We start from the raw sequence: 24,427 nt of genomic DNA, 5'->3' as shown, positions 1-24,427 counted from the left end.
TATGCACTGTACAAATATACAAAAAGAAGAAATTCAACAGCATGAGCACTTTGGTAGTATCGACTTTAAAAGATGGCATGGCACCATACCAACAATACATTGATAGTTGCAATTTATTTGAAAATTAAGAAAGGAGAATTAGAAATCAAGAAATCGCAAAATACAATCAATTTCTTTGAACTGAAGAAATTGAGATATAGGGATATCAGAGAATTGGAGATAGGGAGATAGAAAGTTAGAGAATTAGAGATAGAGAGAAATAGAAATAGGGAGATCATAGGGGGAATCGAGAAATAGAAAGATAGAGAAATAGGGATATCTGAGAGGGATGGAGAAATAGAAAGACAGAGAATTGGAGATAGGGAGAAATAGAAATAGGGAGATCAGAAAGGGATCGAGAAATAGAAAGTTAGAGAATTGGAGATAGGGAGAAATAGAAATATGGAGATCAGAAAGGGATCGAGAAATAGAAAGTTAGAGAATTGGAGATAGCGAGAAATAGAAATAGGGAGATAAGAGAAGGAATTGAGAAATAGAAAGATAGAGAAATAAGGATATGGGGAATTGGGATGGAGAAGTTGAAAGATAGAGAATTGGAGATAAGGGGAATTGAGGGTAGATAAATAGGAGATCAGAGAGGGATCGAGTAATAGGGAGAATGAAAATTTGATATAGGGATAAAGAGAAATAGGGATGCCTGAGAGGGAGATTAGAGAGCAATGATTGGATATAGCATGGAAAAACAAAAAAAATTGCACAACTCACCGCTAGAGAGCAAAGAAGAAGATCCACGTGAAAGGAAAAGTTCTACAGTTCTCCACTTCTCCTTCACAAATTGCAACTTGCTAGAGAAGATCAATGTGATCTTCGACGGTCGAAGTTCCGACTTTGAGTTCGACTTCGACGGGCTTCCGACTTTGAGTTCCAACTTGGCGACTTCTACTTCGACTTTGATGGTTGAAGTTCGACCTAAGGGGACTTCAACGCACAGAAGTAGAAATTAGATTACTATGTTTATTAACATAGTAAAATAAATAACATTATTTCCGTGATTGGTGATGGTGACGACGTCACGGTGACAGTGACGTGACAGAACGAGGATCAAGGAACGCATGACGGGTACATGATGGAATTTTTTAGAACCCGCGGACGTGTGATGAGATGGTGATGTGATGAACATTTTGTCACGTCATTGTTCGTCACGCATCGTCATCCGTCCTGTCACATCCGAGGCGTCACATCCCAGGCGTGCCGTTCCCTACAAATAGGCAGGAGGTTGTCACGACCCTCCTACCGCTCTTGTCGCCACTGGACGGGTCTCCTAACGCTCTCAGATCTCAATCGGAAGATGAGAGAATCGGGGGCCTTCGAGGCCCGTTTAACGGATTGGGACAGAGCTCCTAGGCCATCTGATGGAGAGGGATGGCCCTGAGGGTCCATCCATAACCGTTGGATTGCCACGTGGTCCCCCCACACCGGCGTCGACGACCACGGGTGGGGATGGACAGAACTGCCCCTGGCTGTCCAATCTCCCTCATAATAAATCCAACGGGTGTGATTAAATCACAGCCGTAGACCCTTATTATGGTGTACCCTGTTCACACTACGTCACTGCCCCGTAAGCTGTCCACACCAGCTCCTCATCAGCCTTTATTTTCTTTTGATTCACCCACCAAGGGGCCCGCGATCCGCATCAGCGCCCATCAACCAATCAAAGGACCCAAAGAAGATCGGACGGACGAGATCATATCTCTTTAGTTAAATGACCTGAAATGATACAGGCCTTGGGCCAGATCGACTCAAAGCTCGATCATATTTTGTTTTATAATTTCATCAGATCGCGGCCCGTTGGGCCGCAATCCCTTTGTTGTTCATCGGCCTAGCCCCCATGCGAGAGTAAAATAGATAATGGGATTCAAATCCCATCTCAGAAAATACAGAAACCCACAATGCTTTATAAACGTTGGCATGTCTTCTCTATTGAATCATAACACATACCTCTCCTGTACACTGTGACTTAGTTCCTCTATGCGGGCCTGAGTACCCACTATCTTTGTGTACCTTAAGTGGTCGGCTTGGCTGCCTGCCAGGCGCTACCCCTTGCAAGTTGCGGGCGTTCTTGAGCGCTCGTGCTCACCTGCTTGTGGGCTAGCTTGGGCGCTGATGTGCTTGGTAGGCTCCTTAGCCGGCCCAAAAAACAATCATATATACATATATACTTAATAGATGACAAATAGAATAGAAAAATTTATGAGAACAGATATTGAATGTGTTATAAGCCCATGTAACCCCATGTATCATAGACAGACAGGACAGGATCTGTTAGAACACAACATCCATTACAACCAAGATTTTAGACATAATGATAACGACTGTCTAAAATCAGCACTTTTACGATGAAATTAGCCATAATGGATTATAGGAGTTAGAGTTACAGGAATAAGTTTATATATATTATATTAGAAAATTTTAAATTATAAAATGAGAGAGCAAGGATTGGCTGTGAGACTTCGCCGATTGAGAAATCCTAAGCTCAGTACTTGGAGGTTTCACCGATTGAGAACTCCTCAGCTCAATCCAAGGAGGCTTCGCCGATTGAGAACACCTCAGCCAAAAGGCAATGGAGGCTTCGCCGATTGAGAACACCTTATAGGCTTCATCGATTAAGAACACCTAGATAAATCACCGATTAAGATCACCTCAGGCTTTAGAGGCTTTGCCGATTGAGAACACCTTGTTTACTCATGGATAAGCAAAACTCATATATTTTATAAGGGCAAGTATATATATATATATATATATATATATATATATATATAAGCGACGAGCGACAACTTAAACTCAAGTCGAAGTTACTACGCCATCTAAGAGACAGCGAGCCATGTTCCAAGTACTGCAATGAAACATCGAGTTAAGGGAGGCTAGGCATTTACTCACGCGCGCGCGCACGATGCGCAATAGCGAAACCCGCCCTAAAACCGGCGTTTGAGCCCCAAAATGTAGTTTGTATCATCGAAGCCAAAAACTCTCGTTTTAGGCCCACTTTGTCTAAACAGTTTTGAATGTTAGACCCGGATTTTCCAATTCTTTGGAAAAGTAAAAGAAAAGACTCCATACTTACCTTGGAGGTGAATTAGAGAGAGAGCAGCCCCTCGCCTAGGCGGGAGTCCTCCGTTTACTCGTGGTTAAGCAAAACCCTTATTTTACAAGGGCAAGTTTCTGACATTTAATATGTTTTATTATATTGTTATACGCTTGTTATTTAGAAACTTGCCCTTGTAAAATAAGGGTTTTGCTTAACCACGAGTAAACGAGGTGTTCTCAATTTGTGAAGCCTCTAAAGCCTGAAGTGATCTCAATCGGCGATGCCTCTAGGTGTTCTCAATCTGCAAAGCCTCTAAGGTGTTCTCAATCGACGAAGCCTCCATAGCCTTTTATTTGAGGTGTTCTCAATCGGCGAAGCCTCCTTGGACGAAGCTGAGGAGTTCTCAATCGGCGAAGCCTCCAAGTACTGAGCTTAGGGTTTCTCAATCGGCGAAGCCTCACAGCCAATCCTTGCTCTCTCATTTATAATTTAAACTTTTCTAATATAATATATAAACTTATTATTTGTAACTCTAACTCCTATACACCATTTTTAGAAAAATGGCTAATTTCTTCGTAAAATGGCTGATTTTAGACAGTCGTTATCAATATGTTTAAAATCCTGGTTCTATGGGCTGTTTTGTTCTTACAGAATTGTTCTTAGTTACCTATGATACGAGGGGGTATCTAGGCTGATAACACACTTATTATCTGTTCTCAAGATTTTTTCCCCTATATTTGACTTCTAATAAGTGTATATATATATGGCCGTCAAGCCAATCGCACTACATGTTTATTTAAGTTCATTGAATAAAATATTTACGTTCATTATTATTTCGTGTGATGTTTATAATGAAGTACATGATTACATGCAATGACATAGTGAATTATGATGAGATCATAATACAATGATCACTAGTCTTTAATAACGTATTCTAAATATTCCTATTCGATGGATAGTCAAGACGTACATCGAATTATCTGGATAGAATAACACTACGTGATCCTACTTATACGATAACTATAGCTGATCTTGTGGCTATTAGTGTGGCGATACTAAGGACAGACAGTGGGTGCTCTTTGGAGAAAGAGTTCACTGAATTGATCCGTACGAATCCCTGAATAGTATTATACCTAAACGTCAATCAGGTTGATTCATGTGACAGTTGTTTAAGTGATCCACTGACTTGAGACACCAAGGACTTCTCATGAATGGACGACTACATTTTGACCACGACTTGTGAGCCTCTAATCATGGGATTCAAACAAGTCATAACTCGGATATAGTACGAAGCTCACGGAGATGATTGAGTAGTCAAGACGAGATCATCCACCATCGGTCTAAGAGGAGATTGACTCAAGGAAGACGATGCAGAAAAATCCCTGGCCAGGGTAGTGAGGGTATTGGAGAAGGCATTCTCTAATGATCCCCATTACGCATTAGTTCTAAACAAATGATGGATTAGGGTTTGACGATAAACCATACCCTAAGTCGTTCGAGAGTCTCTCGCAGGTGACGGATTATACATATATGGTAACCGATGATGGTAGAGGTTCCATGAGAGAGTTCAACATACTTGGTATCTTCTAGAGCACAAGGTGTAGCTTGGCACCCAACTAGCTTTAAATGTAACCTATCGATTGGGTTAAATTGATCTTCATTTAATTAATCTATATGTTGATACAGTTAATTAATAAGGTTGATCAATAAATGTTATTGGGCCACAAAAGTTATTAACTAGAATGATACATGGGCCTAGAGGGTCACACGCACAAGGTCATAAGGGCATTGGTGGATATATTTTACTTTTAGGGTTTTTGAGAAAAACCTTAAGTGAAATATAAAAAGGGAAATGGCTCTCATTTTTAAGCACCCATGCAAGCCAGATATGAGATCCCCTCCCTTTCTTCATTCTCTACACCACTACTCAACCAAGGAGATAGTCTCCAAGGAAACTTGAATAAGAAGAGGTGGAGATCCAAGTGCCGAGTGATCGTGTGGATACTTCTAGAGGCCAAACGCGTGAACGGCTTCAGAACAATCTGGGAACGGCAAAGTTAAGGGAGGAACTAGTTCCCCAAAAGGTACATTCAATGTTTGATTTTATAGATCGATTATGAATCGATGGACACGCTTCGTTTCCATGGATGAACCAAGGCATCAAACCCAACAATATGTATATATATATATATATATGTATATATTTCGTCTTCATTTCATTCCCTCTATTTCTTTCTTCAACTTCGGCTTCTTCCCTGCCAAAGATATAGACTGAAATACTTGATAGAGCATTAAAAATTACAATGTCTTAAACATATTTTTACTAAGAAATTCTTGAGTAAGTTAAATATGTATAAAAATGACATTAAATGCACATTTTTTATCAGTTGCTCTATTTAGTGCATGAAATGCAATATATCATAAAACTGAAGATAATACACATGAAATGTTCCCGAATGACTTTAAAATATGTATGATTTCATGGCACATTTTGGGTCTATCACCATCCCTCTTGGAAAGTGAGTTCCCCCTCTCTTCTCCTCCATACTAGCATAGTTCCTTTGCTTTTTGAACCTTCTCTAATGCCTTTCCAATTATGTTGAGCTATCACAAGGTTGAAACATCTAGCCCAAGCTCTGATAGGGTATCTGTAGTTGTTTTCTCTTCATGTGATGAGAGATGCCTCATTAGGTAACATATTTAGTACTTAAAGGGTCAAGAGAGGGTCTCTCTTGACCCTTGATCCAACAACTTCCTTGACTTCTTGACTTCTTGTCGCTGGATCGATCCATGACTTCTTGTCGCTGACCTCCATTAGACGGCCGATGGGAATGACGGCTGGGGGGCAGAATGGACAAGTTTTTTGTAGGCTGCACAATATAAAATAGAGTGAGTAAGTCTTCTTTGTCTCTCATTTTTAATATGTTTCTTTAAACTTTACTTCAGCCCTGCACAATATAAAATAACATACTCACAATAATAGCTACACCCCTTAAATTTAATAATGTTTTAAAAATATTTTCAAAGAGAACTAGTGGGCCTGTAAATTCTGCTAAAATCACATTTAAAAGTGTTTGTTTAACCAAACAGCCCATTTATTGCTTGAAATGAGAACTGAGATCAAAATAAAGATAATATGAGTAAAATAATGCCTAAATAACCTTGAAATATGTAGGATTCCATGCCTCATTTTGGGTTCATTAAAACTTGAGTCTATCCCCCATGATGATAAGTCATTGATTATCCGTAGTAGTGTGCAATTTCTCAAGAAACTGTCCACCTCTTCAACTTCAAATGATCAACAAATTATTCAAGATCGACCATCTAAACCTTCAAAGCATTCAAAACTGATGGCTTTAAAATGGAGGGCTTATAAAATTGGAAATGAGTACAAAGAGGAAGATAGTAAAGTGGAGGAAATTATATACTACAATAACGAAGACAAAATACTGAGGTCATTTTATTGGTAGATTTTTTTGGATGTCTTTCCCATTTTGCATATTTTTCTCGATGTAGGCTGTAGCAGTGAGGTGAAGCCTAAGAAAACTATTTTGGATGTGGTGGGATGATTGAACGGAACCAATGTGAGCAAGGAAACATCATCTAATGAGTGCCTTTTATTTTAAAGGTGGACTCTACAGATTTCTATCTAAATAAGTTGTTCCCAGAATTGGAATTTTGACTTTTCTACTAGAATTGGAATTTGATTTTGGCTGGTAAATGGGAATGAACCAGACTGGACTGAGACTGGTCAATACCGGACCGGAACCGGACCGAACGTTAGGTAAGGTTTAGCTCCTTGCCAAAATGGGACCAAACGGGGGGAGGGGGGGTCTATCTTCATTCACTAGTCCAGGGCAACAAGAGATGGCTTTTTCAAAAGATTTAACTAGTTCATCCCATTGCCATATAATATTTTACACTTCACTGGAATAAAACATTTCGTCAAAGTCCGACAATTATTATTATTCCATGAACCAAACTTATCCCACTCTTTTGAATTTCAATCTTAAACTTCTCCCCCTTCTTAATGGGCCGAGCCAGCGTCCCGGTCTGGCCCGGTCCACGAGCGGGCCTGGTTGTGGTATAAATACCGAGAGAGATTTCAAACGACTTTGGACGTTGTTCGCAGCTGCTCCTGCCCTAGAAAGCCAGGCAGGGATTTAGCTGGAGGCCGATTACGAGTGTTAGTTTATAGAAGATGCCGCAGTCTAAGCGCAACAAAGTTGGTAAGAATTCGAATGAATATCTCTTTATCTCTGTCAGTTTGTCTCATATCCAATCTGTGGGTTCGCTTTCCTATCGTTTAATTGAGGGATAAAAACGTCGGGGTTTAGTTTTTCGGATTTTTATACCCACCCTGGTGATTAATCAAGAGAAAGTTTTGGTCTTGTATTGCAGTCACCTTGTCGAAGACCAAGAAAAAAGGGAGGGAGCATAAGGAATCGATTGTGAATTCTATTCGGCAGGCCCTAGATGAGTACAGCTCAGTCTATGCGTTCACTTTTGAAAATATGCGAAATCTCAAGTTCAAAGAGTTCAGGGAAGAGTTGAAGTCTAGCAGCAGGTATAAGCTCGTTTCTTTCAAACCGCTCTTTTTTATTTCCGGACCTGGTATTGCGTTTTTGCTCAAATATTAGCTCATAATTCTTCAACTGGTGAAAATATAATTTGTGGTTCATGACCTGTGGGTCAGTTTATGACTAAATGTATTTTTTTCTGTCATTAGGCCTAACATTCTTAATGTATTTGGTTCTTTCGTGTTAAAAAAATGTTTTTATTCTCTTTGACAATAGTAACTAAAGGTCGGATCCGTTTGTTTCGGTGTAGATTTTTTCTTGGGTCGAATAAAGTCATGCAAATTTCGTTGGGAAGAACCGCATCTGACGAGGGAAAGCCGTACTTACACAAAGTTGCCAAGGTTGGTTTATTCCTGATCTCTCGATGAACGATTATTTCTTCGGATATCTATGTTAATGTGACTATTAATTCAGTTTCTGCGGGGCAAAAGTGGACTCTTTTTCACTAACTTGTCGAAGGAGGAGGTCACAAGGTATCTTTTTTTTCTGAAATTCCGCAAATTTAGGATTTGTCTGCTTCCACATTTTATATATGATATTACTTTTGGTTCGAAATTTATTTTATGTTATCGGTCATGTCTTATTTAACGATAATGCTATGGATTACATTGTGCAGACAATCGTTGTGGTAGAAATTATAATATTAAGATTAATTTCACGAGAATGCATATTCCTTTTTGCAGGCTATTTGATGAATTCGAAGAGCATGACTTTGCTAGGACCGGGAGCATTGCGACAGAAACGGTCTGATGTTCTCTATGGCTTACTTCCCTTTACTTTTGAAAACATTCTAGAGCAACGAGTTTTTTAAACTTCGAGTGAGAGCAACGAGTTTTGCAAATCTCCAAGAGCACTTTATTTCACAGTTTGTTACAAAATTTCCTAAACTCCCTACCTTCGGCCTTTCCATTGGACGGTTTAGATGCTGATTTTCTAATGTGGCAGGTGGATCTCAAAGAAGGACATTTAGACCAGTTTACGCACGAGATGGAGCCATTCCTCCGAAAACAGGGGATGCCTGTCCGTTTGGACAAAGGTTTCCACATGCTGCTTAATTTTTTAAATCTTCATTTTTAGAGACTAATATTTTTTCAATTCATCCTTCACAATGACGATCTCCTGCTTTGTTCAATTTCTTGCTTTGCGTAGGGGTTGTGGAGCTGGTCTCTGATTTCGTTGTCTGCGAAGAAGGCAAGGCAATATCGCCTGAGGCGAGTCGCATCCTGGTACGCAGTTCTTCATAGTTTCATTACACACTCGATTTTGCTCGTAGATCTCTCTGTTTTTAGGATGAGATGCACATCGATGGTATATTAACTAATCTGAATTTTCTTGCGTTTGTTGCAGCGTTTGCTAGGAGTAAAAATGGCTACTTTCCGCCTTCACTTGCTGTGCAGATGGAGCGCGGATGAATTCGAAGCTTACAGAGAAGCTCTTGACCTTTCAGACGAGGAGTAAGTTTCTTTTGTTGGTAGTTCCCTCGCGCCAAATTTTGTTTCCCTCAAATGCCTAAGAGCTATTTCAGCGCCATTGATAATGGAGATAAGGCTTGCGTTTGAGCTGTCTTTAGTTAAAATTAATGCAATTAAATCAAAATTATTATTGCAGGTTTGAATTATTTCATGAAGATTTCGTCCTATTAATGTTTTATGACGGGATAGTTTTTTAAAAAGTTGACTGGTTTTATAGGGTTAATGAACGTACATTTATTGCGCGACTGATTCATCACAATCCATGAAGGGTGGGGAATTCTAATGGTTTTTTGGGTTTTGGTAGGCTGTAACTACCGGTGAACCCTCATTCAAAATAGAATTCGACATTAAATTCCTCTCAATTTTAAATTGAATCCAAGCCACTGCTGCATGCGTAGGAGATCATGCTTTCTCCCAATTTTAAACTAAAATTTACTTTTAGTTCTTTCACTAATACTATCTTTGTTAATTAGAAAATTTAAAACTTACAAGATATCAGATATAATCTTTCTAATATGGTCAAATAATTACCTTTTAGAGCAATGATATAACACATATAGTCTATACAAATAATTAATGGTTCCAACGTACAATGACAAAAGAAGCGGATATTATTAAAATAAGTCTCTGGTGAGATGTGTAATTCAAAATAAAATCTATTGTATTCATCTTGATGTGCTTCCGGTATAAAATCAGTAGCACTTATTTGTATACCGTTTTTATTCAATTGGATTACATGCAATCAAAAAAACCCAGTTGTGATTTATATGTACAAATATATGTGAATTATTAATGGAATAATGTAATTGTCCTTGCTCCCCTACCAAGAGAAGGGGAGGTTCTATGCAGTATTGGAATTCCTATGAGGTTCGACAAGTCATTCATGGGAATAATTTATACTATGAGATGGGCGATGTATGGAGAAGCCTAAATTTTGCTTCTTAGACACAAGTTTTATTAACGTTTCCTTAATCTAACTGAATTGACTCTAGAAGTGGGTCTAGTAAGGGTCATTAATTATGCATCAAATGGAGTGAAATATTCAGGACTAAGTATTGGAAGTACTCATTCCTGGCAAGCTTCTAGGTTTTTATGTATTTACTCTATTTAGAGAACTTCTCAAAACCTTGCATCTGAAATGTAGCTTCTGAACTCAATCTAGAAATTAAACCTTTTTATATATTTCTTCTACTGATAAAGTTACCTGCAAGGAAGAGCCCCCGGAGATAACCTTCAATCAACTTAAAACTCTGTAGAAATGGAGTCAGATTGAATATAACTTCCAAATTAATCATTCCTGAACTGGCTATATTAGTGGAGTTGGGGATTTCAAAGATGCATATTCAAGAATACATATCTGAGGGAGACAAATAACCCATGATTCCTTTGAAGGACTGGTGATGAAATGAATTTAAATTGGAACATCTACATGGAAAGTTAGTATAAAAATTATAACATCTCAAGATATTCATTACTTATCTGAGGTGGTAGGGAGATATTGATAACCGCGATTAAATGGAGCTGTAGCCAAGGAGGTACATGCTGTGGAGACATTAGAAACTTGCCAACTGCAGATGGTCAAAGGTTTGGGTAGCACAATTAAAAAGACAGTCATGGTGATGACCATGTCGGTTATGGGAAGGCTGAGGATGATGATGCTGATGGTAGCATATCAAGGTAAACTTGGTGGCAGTTGTGGATTGGGTATGTGGCCAACAGAGTGGCCAGGGGATAGGTGATGATGCAACATGGATGGGCGTTATGATGCATAATACAGGCTACAGATGACATATAAAGGTTGGGAGACATACTCACTACTGGTGCGCCACATTCAGGTGGAAGTGGGGAAAGGTGCTAACTACAAGTGAGTGTCTTGGCAAGGAGGGACTGGCGCGAAAGCAATTATCCATAGGAAACTCCCATGGTGAAAAATGAAAGATTCTATATTCAAAATTCACTGCCATCTACATCAAGGTAGGGCCCTTTTATAGCCTTTCCCATGAGATTAAAAAAAACATGGAGGGAAGTATTAAAAAAACATAATTAAAATGTATATTATGTCACCTGTCACATTTGTTATATCGTCTGTTCTTCAAATTACCAAACAATGTCCCATCATATTTTTCCCATTTATTTTTCTCTAGTTTACGTGTTAGAAATGTGGTGGTAAGCACTAGAAGTCTTCAGATTGGGATGGATGCTGTGATTTACTCAATGAGCATAACAGGTTTTTGCAGGACTATCCATGTGATCCTTCACTAGAAAATAAGTTTACGATTAATATATAGAACAAAAAGTGGAGTTTTAAGTTTATGAGTCACATATTAGTTAGATGGAATAAAGGAAGAGCTAAGAGCAATTTTGTTTTTGAACATGTGCTGTTATCAATTTATAATTTGTTTAACCATTAGTAAATAACCAGATTAATGATTAGGATTTTATTGGCTGTGAAGTAATGAGTGTGACTGCTGTAAGGTGTTTATGACTAAAAAACGTAATTTGAGCCTTGATTTGGAGAAATAATGGCATCAATGTTCAACTGACTGAGAGTGTGTCAGACGTTGGTGCTCTTGATGCATATCCTTGTTGTTGGTCTTGTTGTTGGAGTGTCTTGTTGTTGGAGTGTCTTGTTGTTGGAGTGCCCAAAGAGGAAGTTTTGATTGAACTTGTGACAAAAATTGTGTCCTGGGTGACACAAATGAAGAAAAGTTGATGAGGGGGAGCACGATCCAGATCTATCCACAGGTTATTTTTTCCAAATCATTTCCATCATTACGAGCAGTTTGGATTGATTGTTGGACTGTACCGCCAGAAGGTGAAGTATTTGCTGCTTGTTTTCTTGAAGCTAAGGAGGGTGAGATATATACAATGTTTTCAATCATATAAAAAGTGTGAATCAATGTATTCATGGTTCAGAACATCTAGCATTGTGGTATGTTGATCCCAAATACCGTCTATTAAGGGCCCAGTCCAAGGAGCAATATTCAACATATATTTTTTCTCCAATTAGAAAACTTATAATATCCAGGTTATCTGAAGTTGTCTTTAGGTTTAGGCAACATTACGGAGTATGGGGTAGACAGATTTTTCTGAAGCGTTGCGAAGCTCTAGAATAGAAGACATGATGGCAGAGTTAGAAATCTAGAGTCAATTATTCCAAAATTGTGTCCTTCCAATATGCACACGTGATTTCCATTGAGGGATTATTTTGGTAGGAAGTTGTCATTGATAAACTCAAAATTAGGGGTAAAATGACGTTGTTAGTGAATTTGAGTATAATCAATAATAATTGTCAAACTTTATTCATAAAAATTTGATTAGTCAATGATGAGCAAGGGTCGTCTCCAAATGGAATGAATCTTAGGGAAATAGATCCATCTATAGGATGAATTTTAGATGGGGAGAAGGGATACATAAAGTGTAAGAGATAGCGGTAGGAGGAAGGTAGTGATCAGAGTTTGGAATAACTCCTATTTGAGAAGAATTTCATAAGTAATACATGAGTGATGGTTGTGATCAAGTGAGTGAAAGTTTGAGCTTGGGATGAACGAAGACGTGGAGCGATGACGGTGAGACGAGATGAGAATTGATGATAATAAGTATCTGATTTAGGGTCCACTTACTTATAGTTTAATAGAATATAGGAGGATGTGAAGAGTAGAAGCGACATGATGAAATGTGGTGGAAGTAGTAATAAAGTAACGGATATAAATGTGGAAGTTAGCGATTTGAGTTTTCTTAAATAAATAGAAAGGGGGCAAGTGACAAGATCGTGATGGCATAGGTTGTACGTAAGCTGATGGTAGATGATGATAGATAGGGGTGATGATGGATGTTGACGGATGATCTATCTAAATGTGTTGAAGAAAGACCAATAAAAGGTAAGTGAGTAACCTTCAATCCCTATGTTTCGTCGGGGTCAAGGCATCTTGTAGATGTAGATCAACCTCCCCACTTCTCTGTTGATCCTCTCCAAGTATTCAACACACCAAGAATACACTTAATGGATCTTCAAAACTTCACTTTCTTTCAATATGCCTCTGTATGAGAAAATGAGATTAAATATTTTTTTACCAAGATTGGGACTTAGAAAATTAAATAAAATAATATTGTGACTTAGAAAATTATCTAAAATTAAATAAAATATAAAGTCAAAAAATTCAGGACAAATCATTTTGTGACTTAGAAAATTATTTGCTTTCAGAATATGTAGTCAAAAAAATCCCTAAAAATAATTTAATATGAAAAAATTCAAAACATCATTTGAAAAATGATGAGACACATATATAACCAATTTATGTGAATAATTATGCAAATATCATCATATGAACCTATTAATTTTGAATTTTATCAATCATCAATGACCCTTAACAAGCCATTCCATTTGAGAAAGGGAGAAGCTTTGTCCAGCATTGGAGATAGTTGGCTGATTTAAGCTTGGATCATAGTGTTGATAATGCATGTGTGAAACATCCCATCTCTGTTTCATAGAGGTTGAGGGGGAGTGAATGTCTGCTTTTAGCATCACAGATCCTTCCTTGAGCTCTAATTCCATGAAAAAAATGCAAGTTTGAGGCGGAAAATAGAAGGGACAAGAGAGATATTTAAATAGAACATAGTGTGAGTTTTTTTAAAAAAGATTGTTGGGCATTCAGTTTAAACATATAAATATATGAGGACAAATTATGTCATTGTATCATCCTTGATGGTGAAAGTTATTCAAACATCATAGGAGTTGATTCCATGTGATGAGGCACTTCTGATATCATCTGAAGTGTCATGCATACAAAATAGACACCCTTAGAGGAGGATACTTCTTGGAATAAATATGCATGATATAACTTGGTTGGGAATAAGCAAGTCTAACTTATGTTAGGGGATCAATTCTAGAGTTTTGTTTTCCAAGGAACTAGCCTTTGGTAGGTTGAGTACTCAATATTGAGGAAATGTGTAAATTTTTAAAAAAACTTAAATAAAAAATGATTGAGAGAGATGCTCCCATATATGATATTTTCTACACATCATCTCTAGTGTTGAGGACATAATTCGAAATATATGTGGCATGTAATCCAATCACACAATTCATGTCTTGTTCCATAATCATTGATACAGTATTATATTCTATAGTGGACTTATGATGCTTATAATTAAAGTTCATGTAATGACCAAGTGTATTATGGAGAGATCATGAAATGTAGATCACTAGTCTTTAAATATGTATTCTTAAAAATCCTATATGCAGGATAATAGATAATGGCGTCAAAATATGCAGATATAATACCATTGTATAACCCCACCCATATGATGTGTATGGCCAATCCTGTTGACATTAATAATAGATAGCAAATGCTCTTTTGGGAAAGAGTTCATGAAATTGGTTAGTGCAAATTCCTAAATGGTACTATACCAAATTTTCAATCAGGTTGATTTATGTCATGGTTGTGCAAGTGGTCATTAGAATTGAGACAACAAAGATGCCTTGTGGATGGATGGTTGTGTATTGACTAAGATCTATGAGTCTCTAATAAGGGGATTCAAAACTATCCTACCTTGAATATTGCAACAAGTCCATAAAATGATTGTGTGGTCAAGATGGGATTGCCTGCCATCAATATTAGAAGATAATAACTCAAGGAAGATGATGCAGTCAAATGTTTGGCCAGCATACTGGAAATTTTGGAGAAGATGTTCTTAGATGATATTATGATGATATTACCATGTATCAATCCTTACTATAATGATCTAGTAGGGCTTGACGATACAATTTACCGTAAGTCATTTGGGAGTCTCACACACTTGAAGGATGATACATACATGATAATCAATTGTGGTTGAGGTTCAATATGAGAATTAACATACTCCTTTATATCATATAGGGAAAGATAGTAGCTTCACACCTCATTGACAAACAACTTAACCCACTATTGGGTTAAATCATTCCCTAATTAATGAATCAAATAGGTTATTCCAATAAAAGTCATTGGGATTTTGTATTATTTTTTTATTTTTTTTATTGGAAAAAAACATGGTGCCGAGTATGTACAACCCTAGGGTTGTGCCCGTAGACCGATCCAAACGTGCCCTGGTCACCACCCAAGGGGTTTTATCTATAAAGAGTAGTGTTTATCAGCGTTTATAGGCATGAAGCAAGTGTAAATGCCCCAATTACACACAGACCCTACTCGCCCACGCCTATGATGCAGTAAAAGAAATGATACGATAGTGGAACATAGGCATTTCGAGAGAGGGTCGCTCGATGTCCACAACATGCTGGTGCCCCTTAGCGATGTTGGTGCATGGAATATGCTTGATCCAACACCATCGCTACAGGAGAGAGGGCGATGAGGTGAGCGTTGCGGTGAGTGACATGTACAACAATCAGGCGAGAGGGGGAGAGCTCCTGCCTCCAGTACTCCACTCGCGGGGGCCTTTGAATTATTAACTAGACTATACATGGGCGTTAATGGTCAAGCTCATAAGATTTTTTAATGTTGGTAGATATATTTTAAGTACAGGGTATTTTATTAATTGTTCCCAAGGACGTGGACTTTTGTGAAAATTTTCCAACGAATTTTATGAAAAATTCACCGCAAATGCAAATAAAAGGGTCAGTCCAATTTGATACCTATGCGAGTCTGTCTTAGAACCCCCCCCATTTCTTCTCTTCCTCTTATGTGAGTGGATGGAGAGGAAATTAGATTTCTGTCAGGCCAGCTCACAAAAAGAAGAGGATATATAGCTCTCTGAATATCAAGTTGATATTTCCAGAGGCCAAGTATCTGAACTGCTTGAAGATGCACTAGAAGAACCAATAAATTGTAGAAGTGATGCATGAAAAGCTGATGGTTTTGGTTTTTTTTATGCTTTTGGTCTACAGATCCGTCTTTAATTCAATATCGTACCTGTGAAATTGTGTTTGGATCATGCATATTGAGGCTCAAATCGTCTTCATTTACAACACTTTTGGTCACTCCACAGTGAGTAATATCTTCATTACATCTACTTCATTATATATAGCTCTCTGAATATCAAGTTGATATTTCCAGAGCCCAAGTATCTGAACTGCTTGAAGATGCACTAGAAGAACCAATAAATTGTAGAAGTGATGCATGAAAAGCTGATGGTTTTGGTTTTTTTTATGCTTTTGGTCTACAGATCCGTCTTTAATTCAATATCGTACCTGTGAAATTGTGTTTGGATCATGCATATTGAGGCTCAAATCGTCTTCATTTACAACACTTTTGGTCACTCCACAGTGAGTAATATCTTCATTACATCTACTTCATTATATATAGCTCTCTGAATATCAAGTTGATATTTCCAGAGCCCAAGTATCTGAACTGCTTGAAGATGCACTAGAAGAACCAATAAATTGTAGAAGTGATGCATGAAAAGCTGATGGTTTTGGTTTTTTTTATGCTTTTGGTCTACAGATCCGTCTTTAATTCAATATCGTATTTGTGAAATTGTGTTTGGATCATGCATATTGAGGCTCAAATCATCTTCATTTACAACACTTTTGGTCACTCCACAATGAGTAATATCTTCATTACATCTACTTCATTGAGTGAACCATGAGGGATATTATGGATGGAGCAAACCGTGTCTGGTCAAGCCCGATAATTCCTTTTTAACTCATACTATTGCAATATGAATTCTAAATTATGTGAAGAGAATAAGAAAATCTGGTTCTATTCTTTTAATAAACTGGAAAATGTATCTGAGGATCCAATTACTTGTTATTGGGGTACAATAGAGAAAGTAGGAAAGTCTAGTACTTATCAAAATTTTTGTGTGCTTTACATTGGATGGTTAACATCATGAAAATGTATCAATATATTACATTTTAAAAGAGATATGCTCTCCTAAATAAGTTTACTTCCACACCTTTTAGATCACGATCCATTTGTAAGGTCCACTGTTATTGGGTCAATGCTTAAGTAGCTAAGTTTGAGTAAATTTTTGAGATAAAATTTTCAATATGGTCTACTAGTGAGGATAGTTTGAATATCCAGAAACACATTTTTTTGAATGTATTTATTAGCCTAGATGGAAGTGAATTTGAAAAAATATAATTCAACAGATATTTCTGTGTGATGATTCTGATGGGGATCATATGTGATAAAATCCCCTAGGGAATATGATTTAATATTAAATTAAAAGTAGTAAATAAATATTTTCTATTAGGGGTCAATGCCTTTTAAAATGAGAATTAGAGGATGTGGAGAAATATTTCTCTAAAAAAGGAAATGAGCTGAGTTGATAAAGGTGATAAGTAAGGTGGAATAACTAATGTGTATACATATATAAAAATTGAATATATCGGGACATCGAATACTATTGCCATCACTCAAAACTCACTACTTGGGTGTAGGAAGTAACTTAGCTTAATTTGTAAATTAGGTTTATATAATGGTCTTGCCAAAGAGGGAGGCCTGAGAAACATTATGTTGGTCTACTATAACAGAAGGCACTTAATCAATTAGTGCCACCTTTGTTTCATGCGAAACATAACATATGTTATCTTGAGGATACTTATATAATTATAAAATTTAATGTTAAAACCTCTTTTTATCAATTTTAACTTTTTAAATTTTATTCCATTAGGCAGAATTTTTCAAGCAAGAGTGAGTGATACATTCATCCGGTGAGCACCGGTGAAGAACACGAGCAAAACTTGAGCTTGGCATTAAATTATTTCATTGATGAATAAATTTGATAATGATGAGTAGATATCAATGGACTTTTTGAAGAAAATGAAAATGAAAGCATAATGAGACTAACTATGGATCCTTTGTTCTGTGAATGTCAGCCAATTTAAGACAAAATATGAGCCAATCACTTCTCTCTTCCCGTCTAACTTTGATCAACAATGAACAACAAGAAACTTTCTTGTATTTAAACATGAGTTTTTTCACTTGGCTCTACCTAAGTAGGCTGACTGAAAGAAGTCCATTTTCAAATTCATATAGTAGGTGCAATTCAAATATGATTTTTACATGGATAATGGAAAGAGAGACAAAGCTCCACTCTAATTTTTGGCCCAAAAATCCATGACTATCAAACCTTATCATGATTTAAGGTTGAATCATTCCAAGACATTCAACTCCCTCTCCTTTATTGAAATATCCATGTTTAATCCTAATATACTATTATTCTACATTTATTATAGATTAATTAGTCAGCGTATTAAATAGAAAATATTTTATTTGATACAAAATAAATCAAAATTTATTGCTGAGTTCCAAACATTAAAATTTATTAAGGCCTTCCCGAAACTCAGAATCTAAAAAGGTCGAGCCTTATTTTTATCTCCACCTCCCATCTTCAGTTACTACATCTAGGGAGCTCGTTTGGTAACTAAAATATCTTAAAAATTGACACAATAAACCAAAAAAATAAATTATAAGTGAATAAAAACTATGTTATTACTTTTTGTATTAAATCAAAAGTAAGTATAAAAGTTCGCTAAAATCTATACTGGTGATATTTGAATTAAATATAATAAAATACACTTGCTCCAAATAGAATTGAAATGTATATTTGAATTTACGAAATAGTTTTATCTCATTTAATGAAAGTAGTATATGTATTTATGAGTAGGGAATTTTTCTTGGAGGGAAACAATTGTGCGTTGCTTAAAAAGTTTCAGCGATTACGTTGATAACCCAATATGAGTTATTTATTTTTATTGGAATTATAAAGGGTAATTATATTATTATTGAATGTCCTCATCATAATACAATGCACCATATTGCAACAAAAAATCAGTATTATTTTAAATGTGGATACATCTACATTTTTTACTAACAAAAACAGCTTGAAATTTTGGCATCAAACTTATACTGTTTAAGGAATAAATAATGGTGCAATTTATAATTAAAAAATTACTGAATTATTTTTTTTGGGGTAATAATAAATTCATCAATTGTCTTAACTTCATTTATTTATTTTGGGATTTATTTGGCATATTTATCTACCATTCCTGCAACCACTATCAGGAGAAAATAGGCTTATGTTAAGGTATGCAATATTTCACTTCTAATAATATAAATTTAGAATTATAACATCATTATGATATCTAGCATATATAATATTATCATACCCATACCTTTTTGATCTTAGCTAGCGCCAACATAGTTATATCATGACACTAGTTTATTAAACATGTTTCTATATAATGATGTTTACTATAAAATATGATTTTTATATTGCTGGTAACTAATATTTATTTTACAGACATAAAAAATATCCAGTAACACTTATTCTATGCTCATCATTATCTAAGATACTTGTTATTTTAATAGTCATTTGAATAAAAATACGAAAAATTAATTTGCATTTATTAATCAATATAAAATATGATAGACCTCAAATTTGTGAATCATTATATAAAAAATTAAAAATATACCTTCTAATGTTTCATTTTCTGTAATTTTGAAAATACTCTGTCTTATTAAATAATGTAATGTATCTTTAGGTAAAAAATATTTGTTCCATTTTACACATATAGTGATTACCTAAGAAGGAAGGTTGACTTAGGAAGTTTAAATTTTGTTCTTCTCAATTTGGTTTATATATGTCCAACTGATTGAACTCATGTTTTCCTATCTAGGGAAGGCTGTGGATAAAGTGATGTAAGACATGTGTTTTAATCACGGTTTAGGGAGAAACTCATAACTCTTACGTCCTTTCCCAGTGCTCCTAATCTCAAGCTCTCATTCACCCACCACCTAAAATATAGACTAGGCAACAACGACATCTGCCCTGTAAACCTTGGTTTTTTCACATGCCCTACTAGTCCTACCAAGGTTCACCCAAATGGTTGTTGCATCATCTCTTTGTCCCTCATCTCCAACAACTTCCTTAGGTCCAAGATCATATATAAATATTCACACTAATAACTTCAACTCTGATTTATCCAGTACTCATTGTTGATGTTTCATTCGCCTTTGCCACTAAGGTGTCCACGGTTATAAGCAGGATATTGCGTTGTTACTTAGCCTCATCAACATTTCTTGTTCAGATCATAATGTTGGTTCTTTTTTGAAGAAAAGGAGATTAAGATCAATATTTTATTTTTTATTTATTTGTTACTTTTCTCCTTTGTCTTCACTTTCATGACAGTCTTAATATCATTTCTAATCCACAGTATCAAGTCAAATGACAATGCAAGGAAAATCGTGTAATTTCAAATATCTTGATGATAATATTTAAAAAATATATGTTAATTTCAGATATATTGATAATATAAATGATATTTTACCTTTGATCAATAACCAAGCTGCATGTTAAATATTAGTTTGGATGGATAAAATGGATTACAGGGATAATTTCACTTTGTATTTGAGATGTCAATTGACATTCCAATCGTATGCATCAGAGTACAATAGACACATGGGTAAAGTCAGATAAGAGTGTAATAGCATACAATATTGTCACACATAGGGATCGCCCATCCTGATACTCGTTTCGGATTAGGGTATGGGACGGATGCCGTACTGGACACCGAAAATCAAATTTTTGGTATCCATTTTTTTGATATCCTGATATCGGATATTGGTTGCTACAGTGCCGATATCCGATATTGGTATCCGTCTTGACGTCGTCATTCGCCTCCGTCTCACTGGGAGGATGACGATACTGGATATCAGGGTTGGATATCGGAATCCGATATCCAACGCTGATATCCAACTTAAAAAAGTTGTGTAAAAATATAATTTAATCATGATTGTGCAGCGATTAGAAAGGATCAACGTGGGCAAGAGGGTACTTGGGGAACTTTTTTATTTACTAAGTGGCAAGTTTAATATATACAGCTCAAACTTTTTTTTCTTATTTATGGGAATGCAGGATTTGGTGTTTAAAATCTAACTCCAAATCCTTTTTTCCCCAAGTAGAAAATTTATATGTGTTTTGGTTGCTTCTTTAGGTTCGACAATCCAGTAATAACTACTCTATTGGATAATGAAATGGAAAATTTAATCTCCTAGAATGTTAACCCTTTTTATAAGCTGTTTTTATAGTTTTCTTTTATCTTCCATATGGTATAACATGATTCAAGGTTTAATGTAAACTTTGAACCCTGTTATCCCATATGGAAGAAAACAGAAATCTTGCATTGTATTTATTAAGCGAGGTTGAAAATATATCAAAAGCGTACGTCGTTGATGTAGATAAATCATTGAGGGTGATGATAAATATAATTTTTTCTGTCAATACCGGATATCAATATCCGGATATCGGTTCCGATATCTGAATATCAAAATCTGATATCCGGATATCGAAATCCGATATCCAATATCCCACATCCGTCTTGTCCTGACCCCTCCGATATCCGTCTTCGATATCCCTTGATAAGCTAAAAATAGGGGTGAATTTTATGCAATTTTAAACCCTTGTCGCTGTCAATTTATAAAACCCTAACTTAAGATGTATAGTGATAAGTAAAGGTATTGTCTAAGGGGAGCTAGTAAGGAATTGAATTTGATGATTTTCTTGATAGTTCAACCCTAATTAGAGTTAATTTAATCTTCAATGAAGATCAAATCAATTTAATTAGACAAGGAGGTTAGAGAGGGGGGTAGAAGAGACGAGAGGAGTAGAAGAAATAAGGGGCTCTAAGTTGAATTAATTGATCCAATTGAAAGGATCAAAGAATTCAAATAGAGAGATTAAGTAGAAAATTTATATGTGTTTTGGTTGGTTCTTTAGGTTCGACAATCCAGTAATAACTACTCTATTGGATAATGAAATGGAAAATTTAATCTCCTAGAATGTTAACCCTTTTTATAAGCTGTTTTTATAGTTTTCTTTTATCTTCCATATGGTATAACATGATTCAAGGTTTAATGTAAACTTTGAACCCTGTTATCCCATATGGAAGAAAACAGAAATCTTGCATTGTATTTATTAAGCGAGGTTGAAAATATATCAAAAGCGTACGTCGTTGATGTAGATAAATCATTGAGGGTGATGATAAATATAATTTTTTCTGTCAATACCGGATATCAATATCCGGATATCGGTTCCGATATCTGAATATCAAAATCTGATATCCGGATATCGAAATCCGATATCCAATATCCCACATCCGTCTTGTCCTTACCCCTCCGATATCCGTCTTCGATATCCCTTGATAAGCTAAAAATAGGGGTGAATTTTATGCAATTTTAAACCCTTGTCGTTGTCAATTTATAAAACCCTAACTTAAGATGTATAGTGATAAGTAAAGGTATTGTCTAAGGGGAGCTAGTAAGGAATTGAATTTGATGATTTTCTTGATAGTTCAACCCTAATTAGAGTTAATTTAATCTTCAATGAAGATCAAATCAATTTAATTAGACAAGGAGGTTAGAGAGGGGGGTAGAAGAGACGAGAGGAGTAGAAGAAATAAGGGGCTCTAAGTTGAATTAATTGATCCAATTGAAAGGATCAAAGAATTCAAATAGAGAGATTAAGTACAAAATTTATATGTGTTTTGGTTGGTTCTTTAGGTTCGACAATCCAGTAATAACTACTCTATTGGATAATGAAATGGAAAATTTAATCTCCTAGAATGTTAACCCTTTTTATAAGCTGTTTTTATAGTTTTCTTTTATCTTCCATATGGTATAACATGATTCAAGGTTAAATGTAAACTTTGAACCCTGTTATCCCATATGGAAGAAAACAGAAATCTTGCATTGTATTTATTAAGCGAGGTTGAAAATATATCAAAAGCGTACGTCGTTGATGTAGATAAATCATTGAGGGTGATGATAAATATAATTTTTCTGTCAATACCGGATATCAATATCCGGATATCGGTTCCGATATCTGAATATCAAAATCTGATATCCGGATATCGAAATCCGATATCCAATATCCCACATCCGTCTTGTCCTTACCCCTCCGATATCCGTCTTCGATATCCCTTGATAAGCTAAAAATAGGGGTGAATTTTATGCAATTTTAAACCCTTGTCGCTGTCAATTTATAAAACCCTAACTTAAGATGTATAGTGATAAGTAAAGGTATTGTCTAAGGGGAGCTAGTAAGGAATTGAATTTGATGATTTTCTTGATAGTTCAACCTAATTAGAGTTAATTTAATCTTCAATGAAGATCAAATCAATTTAAGTAGACAAGGAGGTTAGAGAGGGGGGTAGAAGAGACGAGAGGAGTAGAAGAAATAAGGGGCTCTAAGTTGAATTAATTGATCCAATTGAAAGGATCAAAGAATTCAAATAGAGAGATTAAGTACAAAATTTATATGTGTTTTGGTTGGTTCTTTAGGTTCGACAATCCAGTAATAACTACTCTATTGGATAATGAAATGGAAAATTTAATCTCCTAGAATGTTAACCCTTTTTATAAGCTGTTTTTATAGTTTTCTTTTATCTTCCATATGGTATAACATGATTCAAGGTTAAATGTAAACTTTGAACCCTGTTATCCCATATGGAAGAAAACAGAAATCTTGCATTGTATTTATTAAGCGAGGTTGAAAATATATCAAAAGCGTCGTTGATGTAGATAAATCATTGAGGGTGATGATAAATATAATTTTTCTGTCAATACCGGATATCAATATCCGGATATCGGTTCGATATCTGAATATCAAAATCTGATATCCGGATATCGAAATCCGATATCCAATATCCCACATCCGTCTTGTCCTTACCCCTCCGATATCCGTCTTCGATATCCCTTGATAAGCTAAAAATAGGGGTGAATTTTATGCAATTTTAAACCCTTGTCGCTGTCAATTTATAAAACCCTAACTTAAGATGTATAGTGATAAGTAAAGGTATTGTCTAAGGGGAGCTAGTAAGGAATTGAATTTGATGATTTTCTTGATAGTTCAACCCTAATTAGAGTTAATTTAATCTTCAATGAAGATCAAATCAATTTAATTAGACAAGGAGGTTAGAGAGGGGGTAGAAGAGACGAGAGGAGTAGAAGAAATAAGGGCTCTAAGTTGAATTAATTGATCCAATTGAAAGGATCAAAGAATTCAAATAGAGAGATTAAGTACAAAAATTTATATGTGTTTTGGTTGGTTCTTTAGGTTCGACAATCCAGTAATAACTACTCTATTGGATAATGAAATGGAAAATTTAATCTCCTAGAATGTTAACCCTTTTATAAGCTGTTTTTATAGTTTTTTATCTTCCATATGGTATAACATGATTCAAGGTTTAATGTAAACTTTGAACCCTGTTATCCCATATGGAAGAAAACAGAAATCTTGCATTGTATTTATTAAGCGAGGTTGAAAATATATCAAAAGCGTACGTCGTTGATGTA

The 24,427-nt window shown here is 35.8% G+C and overlaps 1 protein-coding gene across 1 annotated transcript; it reads left to right on the top strand.

Moving 5' to 3' along the window:
* Positions 1 to 7,202: 7,202 nt before the first annotated feature.
* Positions 7,203 to 9,221, top strand: LOC144700102 (Ribosomal protein L10 family protein). Its single transcript, XM_078571498.1, has 8 exons — positions 7,203 to 7,314; positions 7,487 to 7,652; positions 7,916 to 8,006; positions 8,080 to 8,138; positions 8,349 to 8,409; positions 8,611 to 8,701; positions 8,815 to 8,891; positions 9,013 to 9,221. The coding sequence occupies exons 1-8, from the start codon at positions 7,287 to 7,289 to the stop codon at positions 9,121 to 9,123; spliced, it is 684 nt and encodes a 227-aa protein (XP_078427624.1). The 5' UTR covers positions 7,203 to 7,286; the 3' UTR covers positions 9,124 to 9,221.
* The last annotated feature ends 15,206 nt before the right edge of the window (positions 9,222 to 24,427 follow it).

The sequence above is a fragment of the Wolffia australiana genome, chromosome 2 (assembly GCF_029677425.1).
Source record: "Wolffia australiana isolate 7733 chromosome 2, ASM2967742v1".
In the NCBI taxonomy this organism is placed as follows: domain Eukaryota; kingdom Viridiplantae; phylum Streptophyta; class Magnoliopsida; order Alismatales; family Araceae; genus Wolffia; species Wolffia australiana.
This window is presented reverse-complemented; position numbering and strand designations above follow the sequence as displayed.